At 51.4% G+C, this 17,953-nt stretch overlaps 1 protein-coding gene across 1 annotated transcript; it reads right to left on the reverse strand.

The window, feature by feature from the left end:
• Window positions 1-652: 652 nt before the first annotated feature.
• Window positions 653-17,406, reverse strand: FAM180A (family with sequence similarity 180 member A). Its single transcript, XM_024555081.3, has 4 exons — window positions 17,245-17,406; window positions 17,042-17,153; window positions 6,039-6,139; window positions 653-4,534 (listed from the first exon to the last, which is right to left on the reverse strand). Exons 2-4 carry the CDS (start codon window positions 17,115-17,117, stop codon window positions 4,190-4,192), a joined length of 522 nt encoding a protein of 173 aa, XP_024410849.2. The 5' UTR covers window positions 17,118-17,153; window positions 17,245-17,406; the 3' UTR covers window positions 653-4,189.
• Between the last annotated feature and the right edge of the window lie 547 nt (window positions 17,407-17,953).

Below are 17,953 nucleotides of genomic sequence, written 5' to 3' on the forward strand. Positions count from 1 at the left end.
TTCAGGGACAGGACCTTTGCCACAGGTGGAATCTGGACCTCTGCTGCTTACAGACCGGGAGAAAGAAAGGTTGGCCTTTCTCAGAAAGGATGTGTGGGTTTGGGGCAAGGGAGAAAAGAAAAGGAAAGAAAGAAAACCTAAACGCTCTGTAAGTGGGGGGGCCTCGCAGCATTGCCTTGGTCTGAGATATGCTGAGCAGAGTCAAGGGTAACGAAACCCAAGTTCTCTTGAATTCACGGAATGTAAGGAATGGCGTTCCAAGATCTATAGCTATACCGGTTGGAAATAATCCCCAGGCTAACATGAAAGCGACTGCAAAAGAAACTCCAGAAAACCAGTTCTTCTTGACTTCTAAGGTGCCCTTAGAAATTATCTTGCTATTATCGGATGGGCTGTGATGACTTATCTCTTTAAATGCATGTTAAAGGCTATCGTGTTTACTCCATTTGGACCTTATTTTTGTGATGATTTTGAAACTCCCCATGAACGATGACACGTGTGGGACGTTTTGGTGGCAAATATTAAACAGACCAGATAATCTCAAATGGCTGTGGAAATCAACATTGCGGTTAAACCCACGAACTACTTCAAATTCCTTGGTGAGCTAATCTGAGATAACAAAAGATTTCCACTGAGCCCAGTAACTCCATCATGACATATTTATTCCACCATTAGTAAACATTTGTTAAATAAAAGTAGGCAAAGTGAATGACACAGTCAGACCAGGAGTTCTTCAGAACTCCATCCACTTCTCAGAGGAAGAAAACATTCTCCAGAGGACAGGGCTTAGGAAATGTGAGACAAATACCACTTACATGAGGTACTGAAAATAGTCAAACTCTTAGAAACAGAACATGGAACGGTAGTTGCCAGGGGCTGGGGGGACAAGGAAAAGGGGAGACCATTTGTCCGGGATGAAGACGTTCTAGAGAGCTGTCAGAGAATGACGGGCATACGACTAACACCACTGTGCACTTGCTTACAAATGGTTCAATGGTAAATTTACGTTGTGTGTGTGTGTGTTTACTACAGTAAAAAGAATAAGACGTGAAAATGGTCTAGGAAAGTAAGGGGTACTGTGTAAAGTCATTGAACAAGCATTTGGTCTTAGATGCATTTACCTGTGGAAATACCTTCTGGCTGATTTACCACTTACGTGATTCTCTTTCAGTGAGATTCAAGGTGAGGCGACAGAGCAATGAAAGCTTCGGCACACGGAGGTTTTTCAATGTCTCTTTTGAGTGGCCCCAGAGGTAACCATGAGGATGCCAACTCTAGAGGAAACGTCCAGAATTTCTTGATCCTCGAATTTCCCGGCAACATAGAAATGGCAGAATTGGTTCCCCAAGTCACCGGCAAGTTTCCACTACAAACGTCGCACCCCAAGTTATTCTGTTTATGAGTAAATAGGACAACATGTGACTCGGTTTGTGATTGTGCTGTGTACAGAGTAGCATTCAGGAGGCAAAGTGGGAGACTCTGATTCTATCCAGGCTTCTACCGTCTTGGTCATTGGGCAGAGAGGCGGGTTTTTGGGTGGCCGTCTGGAGCATGATATTTGATTTTGCATGTAAGTGAGGTCATGGTTAGAAAACATTTTGTGGGTAAACAATTAATCTGTAGTCAGACTAAAATGCTGTTACTAGAGTATCTAGTTACTGAAATTGAAATTTTCATTTATCTTTTAAAAAAATCATGCCTTTCTTGTTTCTATTTTTTCCATCATGAATTACCACATATATGTGGGCCTTGAGTTATGAATGCGAAAGTGCCTTTAATTTTTCATTGCAGGGCGAATGAACCACCATTGCTGTCCCTGCTCTGGGAACCCTCCCCCCACCATTCACGGATCTCCCCCCACTGGGAGCAGCAATGCATATCAGGGCATGAGGACCAGGGACCACAGGGCGGGTCTTTCTAGCTGGTGACTGAAGGCTCTCAGACCCTTTCCCAGGGTGGGATGCCAGCCTGACTTTCTCGGTGTTTATTGTTCAGCGTCTAGGGACTCTGCTGACCCCCTCCCCCCTCCCCAGCAAGGATAAGTACAATCAGTGAAGGTAGATTGCAAGGCCAGTCTGCCTTCTGGGCAATCCCAGCTGTGTCTCTGCGTTGACCTTTGTTCTAGCCCTACTGATACCCAAAGGAGACCGAAAGCCAGTGAGCTCAGAGGATGGATGCGGGCGGGCAGAGAGTGCGCGACAGAGGTCAGCCACCGGGCCCTTGGAGTGGCTTCGAGAAATGATGCAAAGATAATCAGAATCAGGCCCCGAGAGAGAGAATGCAGAGACATGGACTGACACTTTGAAAAAAAGAGGGAGACGAGCACAGTGACCTCAAAGAGAACAGGTAACACTAGAAAGAAAAAAGCTGAGCAAAAAGCATGTATCAGCCTGCAGTGGAGGGAGCTAAATGAGCAGTGTGACCAGGGAATAAATGAGAGCATGTTGTGAGTCTTCCAAGCTGGAGAACATCAGGAGGCAAAGCTGTGTTTTCCTAGTATTCTAGTGTTTCTCCAAAAAGATCCCACAGCTTGCGCAGCTGAGCCAAGCTCCCTTGTTCAAAGATCTGAAAGAAGTCCAGGCCAGCTTTTGTCATCATCCGATGACAGTTGTTAAATGCCTGTTTCAAAACCAAGTTTAGCCCAATGCATCCTCATTCACTCAAAGATCAGACTACTTGCGACAGTAGCCTCCTGGACCAGGCTGTAAACCTAGGAGAAGCCAGAAAGATCTCTGAGCTAGTGAGGAATCTTTAAAAAAAAATTTTTTATCCTCATCCAGGGACATTTTTTTCATTGCTTTTAGAATGAAGCGAAGAGAGAGAGAGAAACATGGATGTGAGAGAGAAGCGTCAACTGGTTGCTTCCCGTATACACTCAGACCGGGATCGAACCCACACCCTTTTGGTCACAGGATGATGCTCCAACCGACTGAGCCACACTGGCCAGAGCAGTGAGGAATCTTTATTAGAACCCAGGCACTTCACTCCTAGCAGAGGTCTTCATCTATTAACTCTTATTTAGCACGGAACAAAAAGCAAAGGGCAAGAGGCGAAAAGCAAAGGGCAAGAAAAGTACGCTCTTACGGCCTGGTGGCAAGGAAGGCAGCCGAAACACTCACCCCCAACACAGAATTAGCAAGGCCTGGGAACTTCCCGGGTTGCTACGAATAGTCCAGCAGACCTTTCGGGTGCGGGGTCCTCCCTGTAATACCTCACAGGCATTTCAATGACTGTGAAAATCTCAGAAGTCAGAGTCTTAGAAATGATCTCACCCAACTCCTTCATTTCAGTGTTTCACAGACACCAGATGAAAGCTTAAGGCATTTCTTATGCGTAGTTTTCAAAGACATCAAGTCATTACCACTAAAATGAAAAATTGGCATTTGAAAGGGTAAAACTCTGTCATCTGAAAGTCATTTTTCTTCGGAGCGCTTAATTCTCTGATGATACTAAATAATTTGAGCATTACGACAGAAGGGCAAGGCTGTCGATGCCCCTCTTTGTGAGGGTGACCCTCTCTGCATTAGCTCGGCTTCTCTGTGCAAAGGACTCGGCCTGCCTGCGGGTAGTGAACCAGCCTTCAGACAGGAGCAGACAAGACATACGGGTCACACAGTCGCCAACGTTCTACCTGATTCTTCTTGGGGACCTTTAGGAAAGTTGAGAAGTAGATCCTTGGCTAACAATGTGTTTACTTGGCTGTAGCTCTACCTTCTGTATATCTTACTACAGAGCCTTCAGAAAGATGTTCATTTGACCCAGTGCCCTGACCTCCTAGGACCAAAGGAATCTGCCCCCTGGCTTTCCACTGTGCTCAGACCTCTACAGTTTGCTCGGTCTCCTCTAGCTCTGTCCTCCCTCTTGTGTGTTTGTGGCAGCTGCTCAGTGTCAAGGTGTGTATCTTAGACTCTGCGTGTCACCAGGCAAACCGTTAGGCCTCTGGGGGCATCCGGAATGACCACTCCAGCCCTTTCTTCCAGCCCAGGTCACAGTGTAACATGAGTCAGGTGTGCTCGTCAGGAAGCTACAGTGGGTAAAGAGCATGGGGCTTAATTATTTTATCTCTGCTGCTCTGAGGTGGAGGCACGTGTTTGGAGGCGGGCCTCTGTAAATGGAGTGGAGAATGAAGAATTTCTGCATTACAGCGCGTGCTGGGCTGTGCTCGGCAGTCCTGGTGTGGGCCGGTCTCTCAGGGAGACAGTCTGGAGCCTGAGGACCGCACCAGGTCTTGCCTCAGGGCCTGGAAAAGGCTGAGGAGGGCCTGGGCCCAGATGTCCTTCTGATGCCCTTGGGACAGGGCCGTGCGGTAGGCTGCGTAGGCCAGGGTGAGCGCTGTCCTTTCAAAGTCCTCTTTCTTGAGGATGCCGGGGTGGCTGGAGAGGCTGGCGCTCAGCCGGCGGATGTCTGGGATGCGCTTGGGGATCACGTCATTGCAGACCGTGCGGAAGTCCGAGGCCTTCCGCAAGGAGGCGAGCTCCTCGTCCTTGATGGAGATCTCCAGGTTGGGGCTGATCTCAAGTTCAGCGAGCAGGAACTGGGGAGAAACACGGGACGTGGAAACACAAGAAGCATTTGGACATTGTTGAGGACATCACTGTTTTCAATATCACCTGTATTTACTTGGGGAGGCAGCTGTGGAAAGAGCTCCAGGATCCAAGGGACCTGGGGTCCAGGTGCCCTGTTCCCACCAACCAGGTGACCTTGGAGGGGGTACTAACTTCTCCGAGCCTCATTTCCCTCCGCTGTGAAATGGTTAGCATCAAAATACTTTACCGGTCTATTGTGAGATGTAAATAAGACCAATACGGACACCATCTAACATTGTCCCTGGCACAAAGTCACTATTTAATGACTACTTATTATGTCTAGTGTCCCAGATTAACCCATTCTTCCCTTTCTCCCCCCCAGCCACAGAGCATCTTCTAAAGCATGAACTATTTCAGATAATTTTAAATCAGAAGCTGGGGATCGAAGGACGCAGAGAACTGTGCTAGGAATTAAGTGGGATATAGAGATTTGTCCTCACATCTCCCCTGTTCTTTGAGTCAGGGTGGGGGTCTGCCCTATGCACCCCCTGCTCAGCCAGGTGCACGTCAGGAACCTAGCAAATCCTCTTGGACTTGGGCTTCTAACCCTTGTCTCTGTTTCCAGCTTTCCCCAGCTCCAGTCTGTCTCTATCCTACTATTATCTTTCCAAAGCAGATCTGTCCATATGACCCCCAAGTTCAAGGCTTGGGGAAGGTTGTGCATTTTCCAGTTTGTTCCCTGTGGTAGGACTTGAAATCTCCCCCAGGCTCCACTGCTCGGCTGCAGCAGGCTGTCTCTTAGTCAGGTAGTTCTGGCACATGGAGGACGTCAGAGGACGTCAAGGCAGGAGGGGAGTTTTGGAGATCATCATAGCCCCTTGTTGGACAGTGGAGGAGATTCGGGCCCAGAGAGACATGGGGCTTATGCAAGGTCACAGGCTGATGGGGGGCAGAACCAGAACTAACACCCCGATCTTGAACCTGCGTTTTACCACCGAACCAAAAGAAGTGGCCCTGGGAAATTGGCCTGTGGTTGGAGAGGTGGGGTCTGCGTGGTGGAGGTGTGAGAGGCAGAGGGAGATAGCCCTTGGGGGGGCCCCAGACAGTCAGAAGCTGGGCTGTCACGGTAGCTGATTACTGGAGACACGGCTCCACTCAGACACCTGGCGTGGCGTTGCCTGGACCCTGTGACGAGTCCTGCCTCACAGCCTTTGCTTGAGACTATGGCCCACTCTGCTGCTGGGGCGCTAGGAGTGGCCAGACCTAAATCTAACTTCGCCTCTGTCACCTCTTACTGCCAGCATCACTGGTTATGGCACGTGGGGAAGGAGAGGAGAGGCGAGGAACAGCTCACTCTGGGGTGGCCGGGATGCGTTGGCCTCCACAGGGGAGTCTAGGACGGTCCCCACGGCAGCAGATGACACTCCTTTTCAGGGGCTCCGGTCATTTCTCCAAAAAACAGAAAACTTGCCATGCCTTTGGGGTGGCGTGGCCACTGGCACCTCTGCCTACCTCATAGAGCAGTTCTACTTCCTCCAGGGAGCTCTGCAGGACAGGGTTCAAGGGCATTGAGGAGGACCTCTTCGGCCGATGGGCTGCAGGGAAGAGCACAGCTGCAAGAAACAAGAGAATGAGTTCTGGGGGCTGCACGCTTGGCCTCCGCTCCTGTAAGCTTGAGGCCAGCCAGCCAGCCAGTCTCAAAAGTGACTGTTCGAAGCTGTGGTGGTCATAGAGTGGGGGAGATGACAGAGAACTCTGGTGTCCCGGAGAGCTCCCAGGCTGCTGGGATGGAACTTTTTCAGACCAGTGATTTCAAACCTGGCTCATCCCAGAAAGCTTTGAAAACTAAATAGTGCGCCCAGGGGGTGGGGGGGCGGGGAGGGGGCAGAAGTGGGTTTACAGTTGTTCGTATGGGAGAAGACATGCAGGTTATGACGATTACAGTAGCTCTATTAACTCTTTGTTTCAAGCACTCACAACTGGAAGCCTACTTGTGCCCACCCCTGTATGTTGAGGGCACTTACGTTAAAATAAAACAGAAATGAGCAGAGTACAAACCCTCCAAATTCAACCAACGCATTCCCTAATAATACTGTTCTCTAATGGTAACGCGCATTTCAGCACTTCATCAGTGTGAAGTGCTGGTTTATATGTAATGCCAGCCCTTTTAATCAGAGGGTGAGACTTCTGGCTCTTCCCCAGCCCTCTGACATTTGGCTGCCAAGAATAGGAACGCAGGTGAAAAGGAAGAAAGCTGCCCCAGACTCTGACGCGTGGTCCTGGCCGGTGGCTCAGATGGTTGGAGTGTAGTCCAAACACCGAAAGGTTGCGGGTTTGAACCGCTGCAGGGGTGAGTAAGGGAGGCAACTGATGGCTGCCTCTCTCTCTCTCTCCCTCCCTTCTTCCTTCCCTGTCTCTTTCTCCTCTCCATTTCTCTCTAAAATCAGTAAACATATCCTTGGGTGAAGATTGGAAAAGAAAGATTCTGTGTGGCACCAGGCTCAGGGTTTCCCCAAAGGACCAGCAGACTCAGAAATGCATTTGGGACAATCTGTGACTTGCTAATGCTGTTTCTTGTGGTTGCATTTAGAAACAGTAGCTGAAGGAAGGTGGATGGGCTGCAATGGGCAGAGAGGGTAGCAAGAATTAGGACCTTACTGAGGACTAGTGAAGGAGAATGCAGAATGCTACGAGGTAAAGGAATAATCATTATAAATTGCAGCTTTCCAGGGTCCTATCAGGCTGGGAGCAGATAGCCCCATCCACCCCCGACCCCTCTGTGCACCTGGGTGCTATGCAGACAGGATCGGCAAGCCTGCTGCCAGCTGGTAGAAAAAGGTATAGCTTCTTGCACCTAAGGTAATTGTCAAATAGTAAAGCATAAGTCAGATTCCCTTAATCTCAGATGACTATTCTTTCTCCTGCAGTATGTTGCCTTTCAAAATAACCATTCAAGTCCTGACTGGGTTTGAACCACCAGCGCAGCAATTAAAAGCAAAACATAAAGAATTGTATAGAGTGATTTGGGTTAAGTCTCATGTTATAGGAGATGCTTTCAAATGCATACATAAGAAAGTAAGATTCTCTATGTGGCTTGGTACCTTGGGCCCAGAAGCAGTAAATGGACACATTCTACCATCTGAGGAATTTATATCTTGGAAGTACTTAAAATAAATCATATCTTTAAAAAAATGAAAAAAGTAAAGCTTCTTCAAGACACTGCATTGTGATTTCCCAGGAAACTGGGCAACTAACTATAAAAAAATCTGAGACTTCCAGGTGAATAGCGCCCCCTGAAGTTGTGCAAAACACAATTTGCATAACCATGCACAACAGCTCTGCTTCTTAATGACAGTGTCCCAGGGCCATCAAAAAGGGCCCGTGGATGTCCCGTGTACTGTGTTAAAGAAGGCAGGGAACTGCATAAGCATTTTAGGAAAAAAAAAAGTCGAGCTGAAGTGATAAAAATGACACATCTTTTTGTTCGATAGAAAGACATTTCCTGAAAAGCTCAGTGGTAGGAATCTCCCACTTCCTGGAAGCAACTGGTTGGGTGGGACATTGCTGTAATCGTGCTTTTCTGTACTCATCTATTATCTGTACCACAGGTCCCTCTGGGCTTAGCATAAATATGGTCGTAGGTTTCTGCACCCCACCAGAGCCTGGCAGGCTTCCAGGCCTTGCGTGGGGGTGGGGGGGGGCGGTGGCAGGGCGCTGTCGCTGGCTGAGCAAATCCATGCACCGGGGGACGCTCTGACAGGCAGGGGACCTCTCCTTCCCCAGACCACTGTGGGGAAGGAGCCTGTCACCTCCAGGATGACATTTTGTAGCCTAGCATTTTAACAGAATTGGTTCTCTGTGCCAGAAAAGTGCCCATTTCCCACAGAGTTAGAGATTTTAGGACTTCGCCTCTGTTCACTCATTGCCTCTGCCCGTTGTTTCAGGTGGAGCTCAGGAGACTGAGGCATCTCCTTCTCAACCACACATTAGATGCCCGAGGGGCTTTAGAACACGCTGAGGCCTGCGTCCCGGCTCCGGGTGTTTGGATTTAACTGAGCTAGACTATAACTGGGCCAGTGAGATTTTCAGACGTCTCCTAGGTGCTTCTAATGGCACCCCGGCTGAGCAGCAGGGGGTGCTGGACCCAGGCTGTGTGGACGGTGCTGCCTCAGCCGTCCGGCCACACTCAGGTTAGCCTGGCGGGTCTCACCCGTGACAGCACGTTAGAACCGCCTGGGGGTTTTCTAAAAACCCAAATGCCGAATGCCACCTCCCAGGCCCATTCGTGGGCATCTCTGGTAGGCATCGGGACTTTCCACGGTTCCCAGGCGATTGTAATGGGCAGGCGGGGTTGGTAACCATTGGGCTGCCCAGAGCCACAGCCAAGCACGTGGCGCCAAAGTGCAGAGCTCACTCCCCTCTGAGGCCTCACAGGGCCACCTGAAGAGACCAAAGCAAACCAGTCAGGACACCAGAGACACCAAAAGAGGGTGTGTACCTGGATCCTGCCTTCTCTTTGCTGGGAGACAACACGAGGACCAGAACTGGTCCAAGACCAAGATGTGGGTTCCTCCCAGGAAAGTGTAGGTGGACCCTCTTCTTGGGATAGGATCTGAGAGCAACTTCTTTAATTCTTCTTCCAGAATTTCTCTCTTATTGTGAAGTTAAAGGTATGGGTTTCCCTTAAAATAGTCATACCCTGGCAGGTGAAGGGGACCGGCGGGGCACTGAGCCCTTTCTGCTGCCCGTCACCCCAGACAGGGTGGCTGCCTCTGGGAGAGGTACTCACGGGGCTCCCCTGCACTTCCCACTGTTTGTTCCCCTGGGAACAGCAACCCTCTAACATGCTCACCCCAGGGGGACCCTTAGTTCTCCAAGAGGTGGGAAGAAAATACTTTCTGATTCAAAACTGAGTTTTAAAAATGGAAACCTTTTTTCCAATAGCCTTTGTCCTCATGGTTTATAAAATAATAACAGTTTGGGAAGATTGTTAGAAATAGCTTCAGCCTCTAGACAAGCCAGGGCACGGATGATTGCTTCAGAGAGTGTGTGGGGACCACAGGAATCTGAAAGATGGGTCCCTCCCTCTTCCCATCCCCCACCTAGTGCCCCTGCCTTCTGCAAGTACCCCTCCCTTTGCCCTCCCCATTGCCGTGTGGGCTCTGACAGTGCGTCGTGGGCAGGGGCTTCTCTGCCCCCTTGGGCTGCGGAAATGCAGCCAGCTCTGGGCCCGGCATCTCAGCGGCTGCATGGGCCTCGCTCCTGATGAATGGGACGAGGATGAATTCCTCTCCCCTGGAGATGCTGCAGGTTGTGTCTGCTCCCTGTCCAAACAGTTGGCTACAAAGCTAACCATACAGTCAACTCCAGATGTTTTTGTCCATAAAGGTGAAGTCAGGACCCAGCCAGAATTGCAAACGGCTGAGGCACGGGCCCGCCAACCCCGAGAGGCATGCGTGCAAAGCGTGAAACTAGGCTGGCTCCCACTTGGTGAGAAGAACAGGCTTGTTCCCCCCAGAAGCCTTTCCCCAAGAGCCCACCATTCGCTGTTGCCCCTTCTCTGTCCTTGTGGTTTTGGGTCCATCCCACATGTCTCAGGTCCTGCCAGTTCTGGCCAGCTCAGCTCCTGGGGGGCACAGGACACCTGACCTTGGTGTCCGCCAAAGCTGGGCTCTGAGTGCAGGCTCAATAGCTGTGCTGTAGGATGATTTTTAAAACATCAGCTATTAAAAAAAAAAAAAGCAACAATAAAACAGGACATCCCTGGAGACTCTTCCACTCCTGCTGTGCTGGGTTTTCTTCCTCTCCCTTGCATCCCATCTCCCAAATTTATGGAGGTCATTTTCAGTTCAGCTCCCTGCTCACAGCAGCCACGGGCCAGTGCAGGGTTCGCAGGGCTGAGAGGAGGGAGGCCCGCATGCCCCATCCCCACCTACTGCCATTGGTGAGGACACCTTCCCTGAGAGAGGAGAGGGACCAGGGGTGGGCTGGGGAGACCAGGGACTGGCAGAAGCACCCCGTGCCTGCCCAGGCACCACCCAAGCATTAAGCCTCTGGTAAGAAGATTGCTGGGACAGTTTTGTCGAAATCACTGACTTCGTGTACTTTTGGGGGGTAAAGCTGGGCCAATTTGTTTCTTTCCCACTCAGTGCTCCACACCCAGCCCACTCTCCAGCTCTTTCTGCAGGATGTGACTGTGCCACTCAGTGTACCCAGGGGACACCGGAGATTCGCACGTGGCCCTGCATGCCGGGCTGCCGCACTGGCTGGCCTGGGGCGGGGAACTGTGAGCCTCTCCCTCTTCCTCCAGGCCCTGCATGGATGAGCCTTGGGCAGAAACGGACTGTTTGCAATTCGTTGGACAGACCAGCACAGAGCAGATGATTCACTGGCTACAGGTCACGCCGCGTGCACTGAGTTAGCCCCGAAATTGGACCCAGACATGCAGGAATCATGTGTCCCAGTGTGCTGTGTCCATGTCTCCTGCTGAAAGCCACATTTGGACCTCAGACCGCAGTGGTTGAAATGTGGAGCTCAGACGTGACGACGGCTTAGGAGCCCACTGTGAGCCCACCAACAGGTTTGTGCTTCCCGGTGGGCCTTGTGAGGTAACTATTCACACCCCATTTTAGACAGGAAGAAACTTGGAGCTCAGGAAACTTGTCCTAGGCCATCCAACGTGCTTGCGATGGGGCTGAAGTTAAACCCCAGAGCTCACGGGCTCCAGAACTCAGTCTCCCCGATAGGGCGAGCAGTGCTCTCTTTTCGTAGGCACATCTGCCCCAAGACCGGGTGTTCCTCAGTTCTGAATAACGACAGGAAGGATGACGCTAATTGGGAATGAGCGAGTGAATAAATATGGCATAAATCACATTCTTAAATGAAGCACACATATTTAAACAAACCTGTAGCTTGGATTTATAGTGTGATATGCCGGGTCAAACGGGATCACACTCTTACACATATCCTCACCTCCTTTGCCCCTCTGTGTTCCTCGGTGATCACCTGACCTAGAGTACAACCCATCTCCTTACCCCTTCCACACCTGCACTGGTGCGCCTGAATGGCTGGTGGCAAACACAACCGTGGTCTCACTGAAATTCAGATGGGTATTTTCACACGGGCCCCTCCACACTGCCCGACCATTTCCCTGACTTCCCGATTCCTCTCTCTGTTTCACCGTGAAATGGACGATGATTCTACTTGCTCCTTTAACCAGTCACCCGCCCCTGGTGCAGGTGCTGACTTCTGTTCCGGTGTGCACTCTCCTGTCGAGAGCCAGCTCTTCCACATGCGTGAGGTCTCCAAGAAAAGTGCCGCTCACCTCTACCTTTCTCTCCTACTTTCCCCCCCTCCACTGGATCTTTCACATTAACGTGAAAACGTGTTGCTTCTTCTATTTAAAAAAAATCCCTCCGCATCGGCTGTTGTTCCTCCTCCCACCCCTTCCAGACGCAGATTTCTGGCCTCACCTGGGGCTGTCTCCTCCCTCCTAGACACCCTCCCTTCCCTGCTGACTTTCAGCTTTTTATTTCTAGGCCAGACTTTTATACGCATCTGTCCAACTGCCTGTGGGAATCTCCTTTTGGACACGTAGCAGTTATCTCTCCTGATTCCCAGCCCCATCCCAGCTCCCGAAACACATCCATGCACACATATCCATGCACACATGTGTGCCCACACGCACACCGGCTTTCTCTACCATCTCCCCATCTCTCTCAGTTGCTCAGGCCCCAAACCTGGGAGTCACCTTCGACTGTTTCTTTTACATCCCACATCCAACCAATCAGCACGCCCTGTTGGCTCCACCTTCGAAGCAGATCTGGAATCTGGCTACGTCTGGCCACATCCCTGCTGGCTCCTGGTCCAAGCCTGGAGCCCCTCTCCTGATGGTGCCTCTGCGTCCATCCTTGGCTCCTGCCTTCATTCTATTCTTAACACAGCAACTAAAGTGATTCTGAGCGAACAGGTCAGTTGTGTCACTCCCCTGCCCAGAGCCCCCCATGGCTTCCTATCTCATTCAGAGGAAAAGCCAAAGTTCTTCAAACAGCCACCAGGTGCTACATGACCTGAGTCCTCGCTGCGTCTGAACTCACCTGCTCCTCTCCCCTGGCTCATGCCACCCCAGCCACGGGCCTTCTCACTGTCCCTCGAGTGGCCCAGGCATCTTCTGTCACCGGCATTTGCACTTCTGTTTCTTCTGCCTTCAGTTTTTAGTCACCTCCTCAAGGAGACCCTCCCTGACTACTGTATTTAAAATTATCCCTGGCTGGTGTGGCTCAGTGGATTGAGTGACGGCCCAAAGACTGAAAGGTCGCCAGTTCGATTCCCGGTCAGGGCATATGCCTGGGTTGCGTGCCAGGTCCCCAGCTGGGGGTGTGCAAGAGGTAACTTGGTTGATCTTTCTCTCCCTCTCTTTTTCCCTCTCTTCCCCTCTCTCTAAAAACAAATAAATAAAATCTTTTAAAAAATGAAAAAAATATAATCCTTGATACCCTTTAACCTGTCCCTACTTTATTGCCACCCAACAAACCAGATGTTTTGTTTCTGTATGTGTCTGTGGTCTGTTTCTCCTTGCTAGAATGTCACCTCCACGAAGGCAAGGGATGTTGTCCTTTGTGGTCACTGTATTCCCAGGGCCTAGCATCCCGCTCATGACTGTTTGTTGAATGAATAAACGATTCTATAGAAACACATTAACTACATTTGTCGCCAAACTCCATCTTTTCAAACAGAATGTGTCACTTAATCTTTCTCTATCAGGGCACTTTTAGAACTTATTTGCAGTGATAGTTCTCAGCTAATTGTCAGAAAGTAGATGTTGTCTCCTATGCCCTGCCTTTATCTCAGAGGAGTCCCTATTCTGGCCTGGGAGAAGCTACTTAAAATTTTTTTTCTTTAAATTTATTGATTTTAGAGAGAGAGGAAGGGGGAGGGAAGAGAAGCATTGATTTGTTGTTCCACTTATTTACGCACCCATTGGTTGCTTCTTCTATGTGCCCTGACCGGGACTGAACCCACAACCCTGGCATATCAGGACAACGCTCCAACCAACTGACCTACCCGGCTGGGGCTTGGGAGAAGCTACTTTTAATGCTCTCAGTCAAGGCTAGCACCTGTGTCCCCAGCGCCTGAGCCCATCCGAGCTCCCTTGCTCAGACGTACAGGCAGAAGCCTTCCTAAATGGAGGAGCCGTTTTCGCTTTCAGCCTGACCTTTCTCTGACTTTTTATAGTCTGGGACAAAAATCGCCTCTTCTCCCCTCCCATCGCCCAGCAGGTTCCCTGTAACAGAGCAGCATTAAGGCCAAGCGCCATTTCTACTGTAATTCACACAGTGTTTGTACCACAGAGCTTGCTGAAAGGGACTCCAACAGCCTTTTTCAAGTCAAAATACAACTGTATTTTTAATGAATCAGTTGTAGCCACTCTATGGAAAAGGCAGTGGGTGTGGAAAGGAAATGCTCTGGTTTATAAAAGATCTTTTGCCAGGTCCTACTGATGTCATTTACTCTTTTGCTCCCGGGCCAGCCCTTTAGAAACCCAGCGATATTCTGAGCGAGCCAGGATCCTGGCCCGGGTGCTGAGGTCCAGTGGGAGTGCTTCTGGAAGGGCTTCTGTGAGTCTGCTCCCTTTGGCCAGACTGCCCCACCACCCAGGGGAGCCTGGGCTGCTGGGAGGGGAGGGGAGTGGGGAAGGACAGCGAGACTCTAAGGCTGCAGTCCTGGGGTCCGGGTCAGGGGAGCATCAAAATCCAGCTCTGCCCTTGCCGCTGAGTGCTCTGGGGCACATTCGCTTCTTGCCTCACGCCAGTGTTCTTACCTGTGCGTGCGCAGAATAGCACCTGCTTCTGGAGAGACCAGGGAGTGATGGAGGTGTACTCAGTACCGCTCCTCCCAGTCCGACGGGACTTTCTCAACACCGACTGCAGGCCCTTCCCGTTGTCACACGACTGAAAACTCGCGGGACACTAAAATGGACCCCTGAAAATGACCTAAGTCCCCCCACATACCTGCAGGGCTTCCTTTCCCTATTTAATTGCTTTAAATATAAATAATGTATATGTATTTCATAAAAACAGATATTTACATAGTAATTACATAGGCATAGATTTCTTATTTTTTAAAAAAGACAGGCTCATCCCCTCCAGCCCCCCAAGCCTCGCTGTGGCAGGAGCTGGCATGGGCTGGGGCCTGAGCCAGGTGTGTCCAGCTCCCCGCTGGCCCCGCTGACCACAGGTGAGTCACTGAATCAAGTCAGAGGGGCTGGAACAGCGATTCTGGCGCGGAAAGCGACCTCCCAGGGCCGAATCCTAGAGAGCGCTTCTTACCAGACTGACCGGTAGGAGAAGGGATGCTGTGACGGCAGGGTGTATTCCCTTTGGGTTTATTTCTACATTTCTCCTCGTGGGCGCAGGGGGAGAGGGAGGGTGGAAGCCGGGTGGTGGTGAGGGGGTGCGTCGGGGTTGTACAGGAGGAGGAGGCTGTTCTAGGGGGTGGCCACCCTGAGACTGTTTCCAGAGGGAATTCTCCGAAGTGAGGCCCTCTTTTGGGGTGGGGATGGGGTAAGGATGAAGGTGAAGGGAACAGGAAGAACACATGGAAAAACTGGTTTTACTTGGGTGTGACCCCCATTCCGTCTTTGAGAAAAGATGTCAACTGCAATTGGAAGAAATGATCAATTGTCAAAATTAGAAGAAAGTGTTAAACACGATCGACAATGGGAAGACCTTTGCTGCTGGTGGCGGGGGCTCCAGAGCGTTTGTAGAATGAACGGTGACGTGAATCGCTAATCTAGTGCTTACCCGCTGCGGCGCCGCGGGCTCTGGCTCAGCTGTGCGGCCGCTGGTCTCCGTGAAGATAGTTACTGTTATGGGGGCGGACCTGCCGCAGCGAGGGCCGGGTGGGGCCAGCACCGCGGAGCCCGGGGTGTTGCAGTAGAAATGTCTGTTGAGAATCTTAAGCTTTCTTTAAAGAAATTATTTCATTTTTAAGTGGCTAACATATACGTAGTGCTTCATCGTTTACAAAGCTTTTTGCTGACATTTCTGAGTCTGACCCTCACAACAACACAGAGAAGTGAGGTTTTGGTGCCGTTACCATGTTACCTGTTAGTGAGCTGGAGCCCAGAGACTCGCCAGAGATCACACAGCCCCTCAGAGGCAGAACTCAAATCTCCGAGCTCTGGGCGTAGCTCACCGTGTGATTATCGTGTTTACCAGCCTCATTACCAATCAAACCGCCTCATTTGGCTTTCTAACAGCTGTGTGTTAGAAGAGTGGCTTTTATCACCTGTTTGGTGTTTTTTTATAGGCGAATTAAGTAAAACCCCCAGTCTCACACGGAGTAAATGGGAGAACATGACTTCAGTGTTCTTTGCTCTCTGCTTCCAAGGGTCCCCCCCAGGGTTTGTGCCCCCACGAACAGGGAGGGTGGGTGAGTAATGGTCTTACCCGAAATAGAGGAAAAGGCTACATTAATTATTTGCCTCAGGGCAACGATCACTTCACAGCTCAGCTCAGAGAACTGGCAAGTCCCCAATTGCAGGCTTAAAAAAGGTGGAATAAAACCCCCAGTTAAGTGCAGTGCCCCACGCCCCACTACCCCCGCCCCCATTTCACATCCGTCCCCTCTGCGTGCTGTTCCCACACGGTCGTTCCTTCCTTCCCCGGCACTCTGCTCGAGGGACAGGCGGCTCCTCCTTATGCCGCCCTGACAGTCTTCGGCCTGGCTGGGTCTCTAGAAACACCTGTGCGCCTGACCTCTTTTTCCAGTTCTTTCCCGGAGACAGACCTCAGCTGACTTTAGGCAGTGGGCCGAAAGCCTTCAGTTCAGATCAGCAAAGAGTGGCCAGCACGCCGGGCCCCTCACTTCCTGACAGTGCTAAACTCTGGTTGGAGGTGCTGCCACCGTCTGCCACCTGGAGCTGGTCCTGGGGCAGAGAGAAAAGACGGCATGCCGGCTCTGGGGAGCTACCTCTGAAGGGAGAGAAGTCGGCAGTGAGGATCATGTTTGTGCCAGGGCCCCTTCCTTTACAGGGGAGGACTGGTGGCCGGTGGGGGCAGCAGGCAGGTAGGCACCAGGATGCTGAAGAATTGCCCTTCCCTTCCTGCCACTGGGACAGCTCTGCCTGGCTGGAAAGATGTGTGTATTCCCGGTCGGCCTCTCCAGGTACCTTCTGGGCACCCACGGTCCCGACAAGTCAGCATCAGACCCGGACACGCCCAGCCCAGCTGCAGCGGCCCAGGGGTACCTCGAGGGAGTCTGTCCACAAAGCTGACTTCGCCCTGGCACGTCAGAGAAGGGTGCCCACGTCCCCTCAGCGGCATGGATTGTTTCCCCATCATCTCCCCTCACCTTCTAACACCTTCTCCCACGTCAACAAGCAGACAGCACTCAGCAGAGGAAGGCGTGGGGCTTCTAATTTCCTTCCCCCTTTCATTCCCCCTCCCCCAAATTCTTAATTGTATTTAAAAAAGAATGACGAGCATCAGACAAATAAATAGAGAGCAACTCACCCCTGCTCCACCTGTGGGGCACAGTGGCCTGAGCGTCGTACCACAGCAGCAGGAGCAGCAGGGGCTGCCAGCACATCTTTTCCTCCAGGAAGGTGAAAAGCTGCCCTCAAACCTGGGGAGGGGGGGCCCAGGAGCTACAGGGGGGCCCGGGAGCTACAAGTGAGCCCGAACCGGTCCTCCCCAGGAGACAGTACAGTTCTTACCACCCTTCCCTTTTCAGAAGAGCGGATGCCCTCTCCCTCCTCGGAAGGTAGAGGCAGAGGCAGCCTCCTGGGGGACGGGAGTGGGGACCTCTGTAATTCCGACTCTCGCTGGGATTGGGGGACTGGGCTGCCACAGAGAGACTGTTTTTGAGCACATCTGGAGTGACTCACGGGGCATGTGATCTCCTTGGCAGTGGGGTGGATAAATATAAATTCTGTACTTGAGTTCCATGTGTTGGATGCACCCACTGGAATTTTTCTTTAACAAACAGACTCGTGGAACTTGTTAGAGAGCCCGGCGAAGAGCTGGCTGCTGTCCCCGTCCACACACACATACCAGAGCCAGGGCGAGGGCTGCAGGAAGAGCTGGGAGGCTTGTCTCGCAGACGCCAGGCTGACGGAGCCCCGAGTTGCCTTCAGGACAGCAAACCCTTTGTCGTGTCTGGACTGAGTGTATGTCCTTCGCTGGAGTTAGACCTGGTGATGTGGGTGCCTACAGCCAGTGCTAGAGCCTGCCCTGGGGTCTGCAGGGCTGGGGAGTCAGCAGGCTGTCAGGAGCAGAGGTGGGGAGGTGCCGTCCTGCATAGGTAAAGCGTGTGCAGGTAATGAATGATCCAGGGCCCCACAGGTGACCCCCTTCCCCCATTCACATTCATGACACCCCACTTTCTGGACAGTGTCTAGGCCTGGGAAGAAGCCACTTTGATTT

The sequence above is a fragment of the Desmodus rotundus genome, chromosome 6 (genome assembly GCF_022682495.2).
Source record: "Desmodus rotundus isolate HL8 chromosome 6, HLdesRot8A.1, whole genome shotgun sequence".
Lineage (NCBI taxonomy): Eukaryota > Metazoa > Chordata > Mammalia > Chiroptera > Phyllostomidae > Desmodus > Desmodus rotundus.

Excerpts from the sequence above, each read along its gene's own strand:
- FAM180A (XM_024555081.3), bottom strand. The coding sequence starts at position 17,117 with ATGTGCTGGCAGCCCCTGCTGCTCCTGCTGCTGTGGTACGACGCTCAG. Across the intron at positions 6,140-17,041 it reads GCCCCACAGGTGGAGCAGGG|CTGTGCTCTTCCCTGCAGCC; the intron begins GTGAGTTGCTCT and ends TGTTTCTTGCAG. Across the intron at positions 4,535-6,038 it reads AAGTAGAACTGCTCTATGAG|TTCCTGCTCGCTGAACTTGA; the intron begins GTAGGCAGAGGT and ends GTTTCTCCCCAG.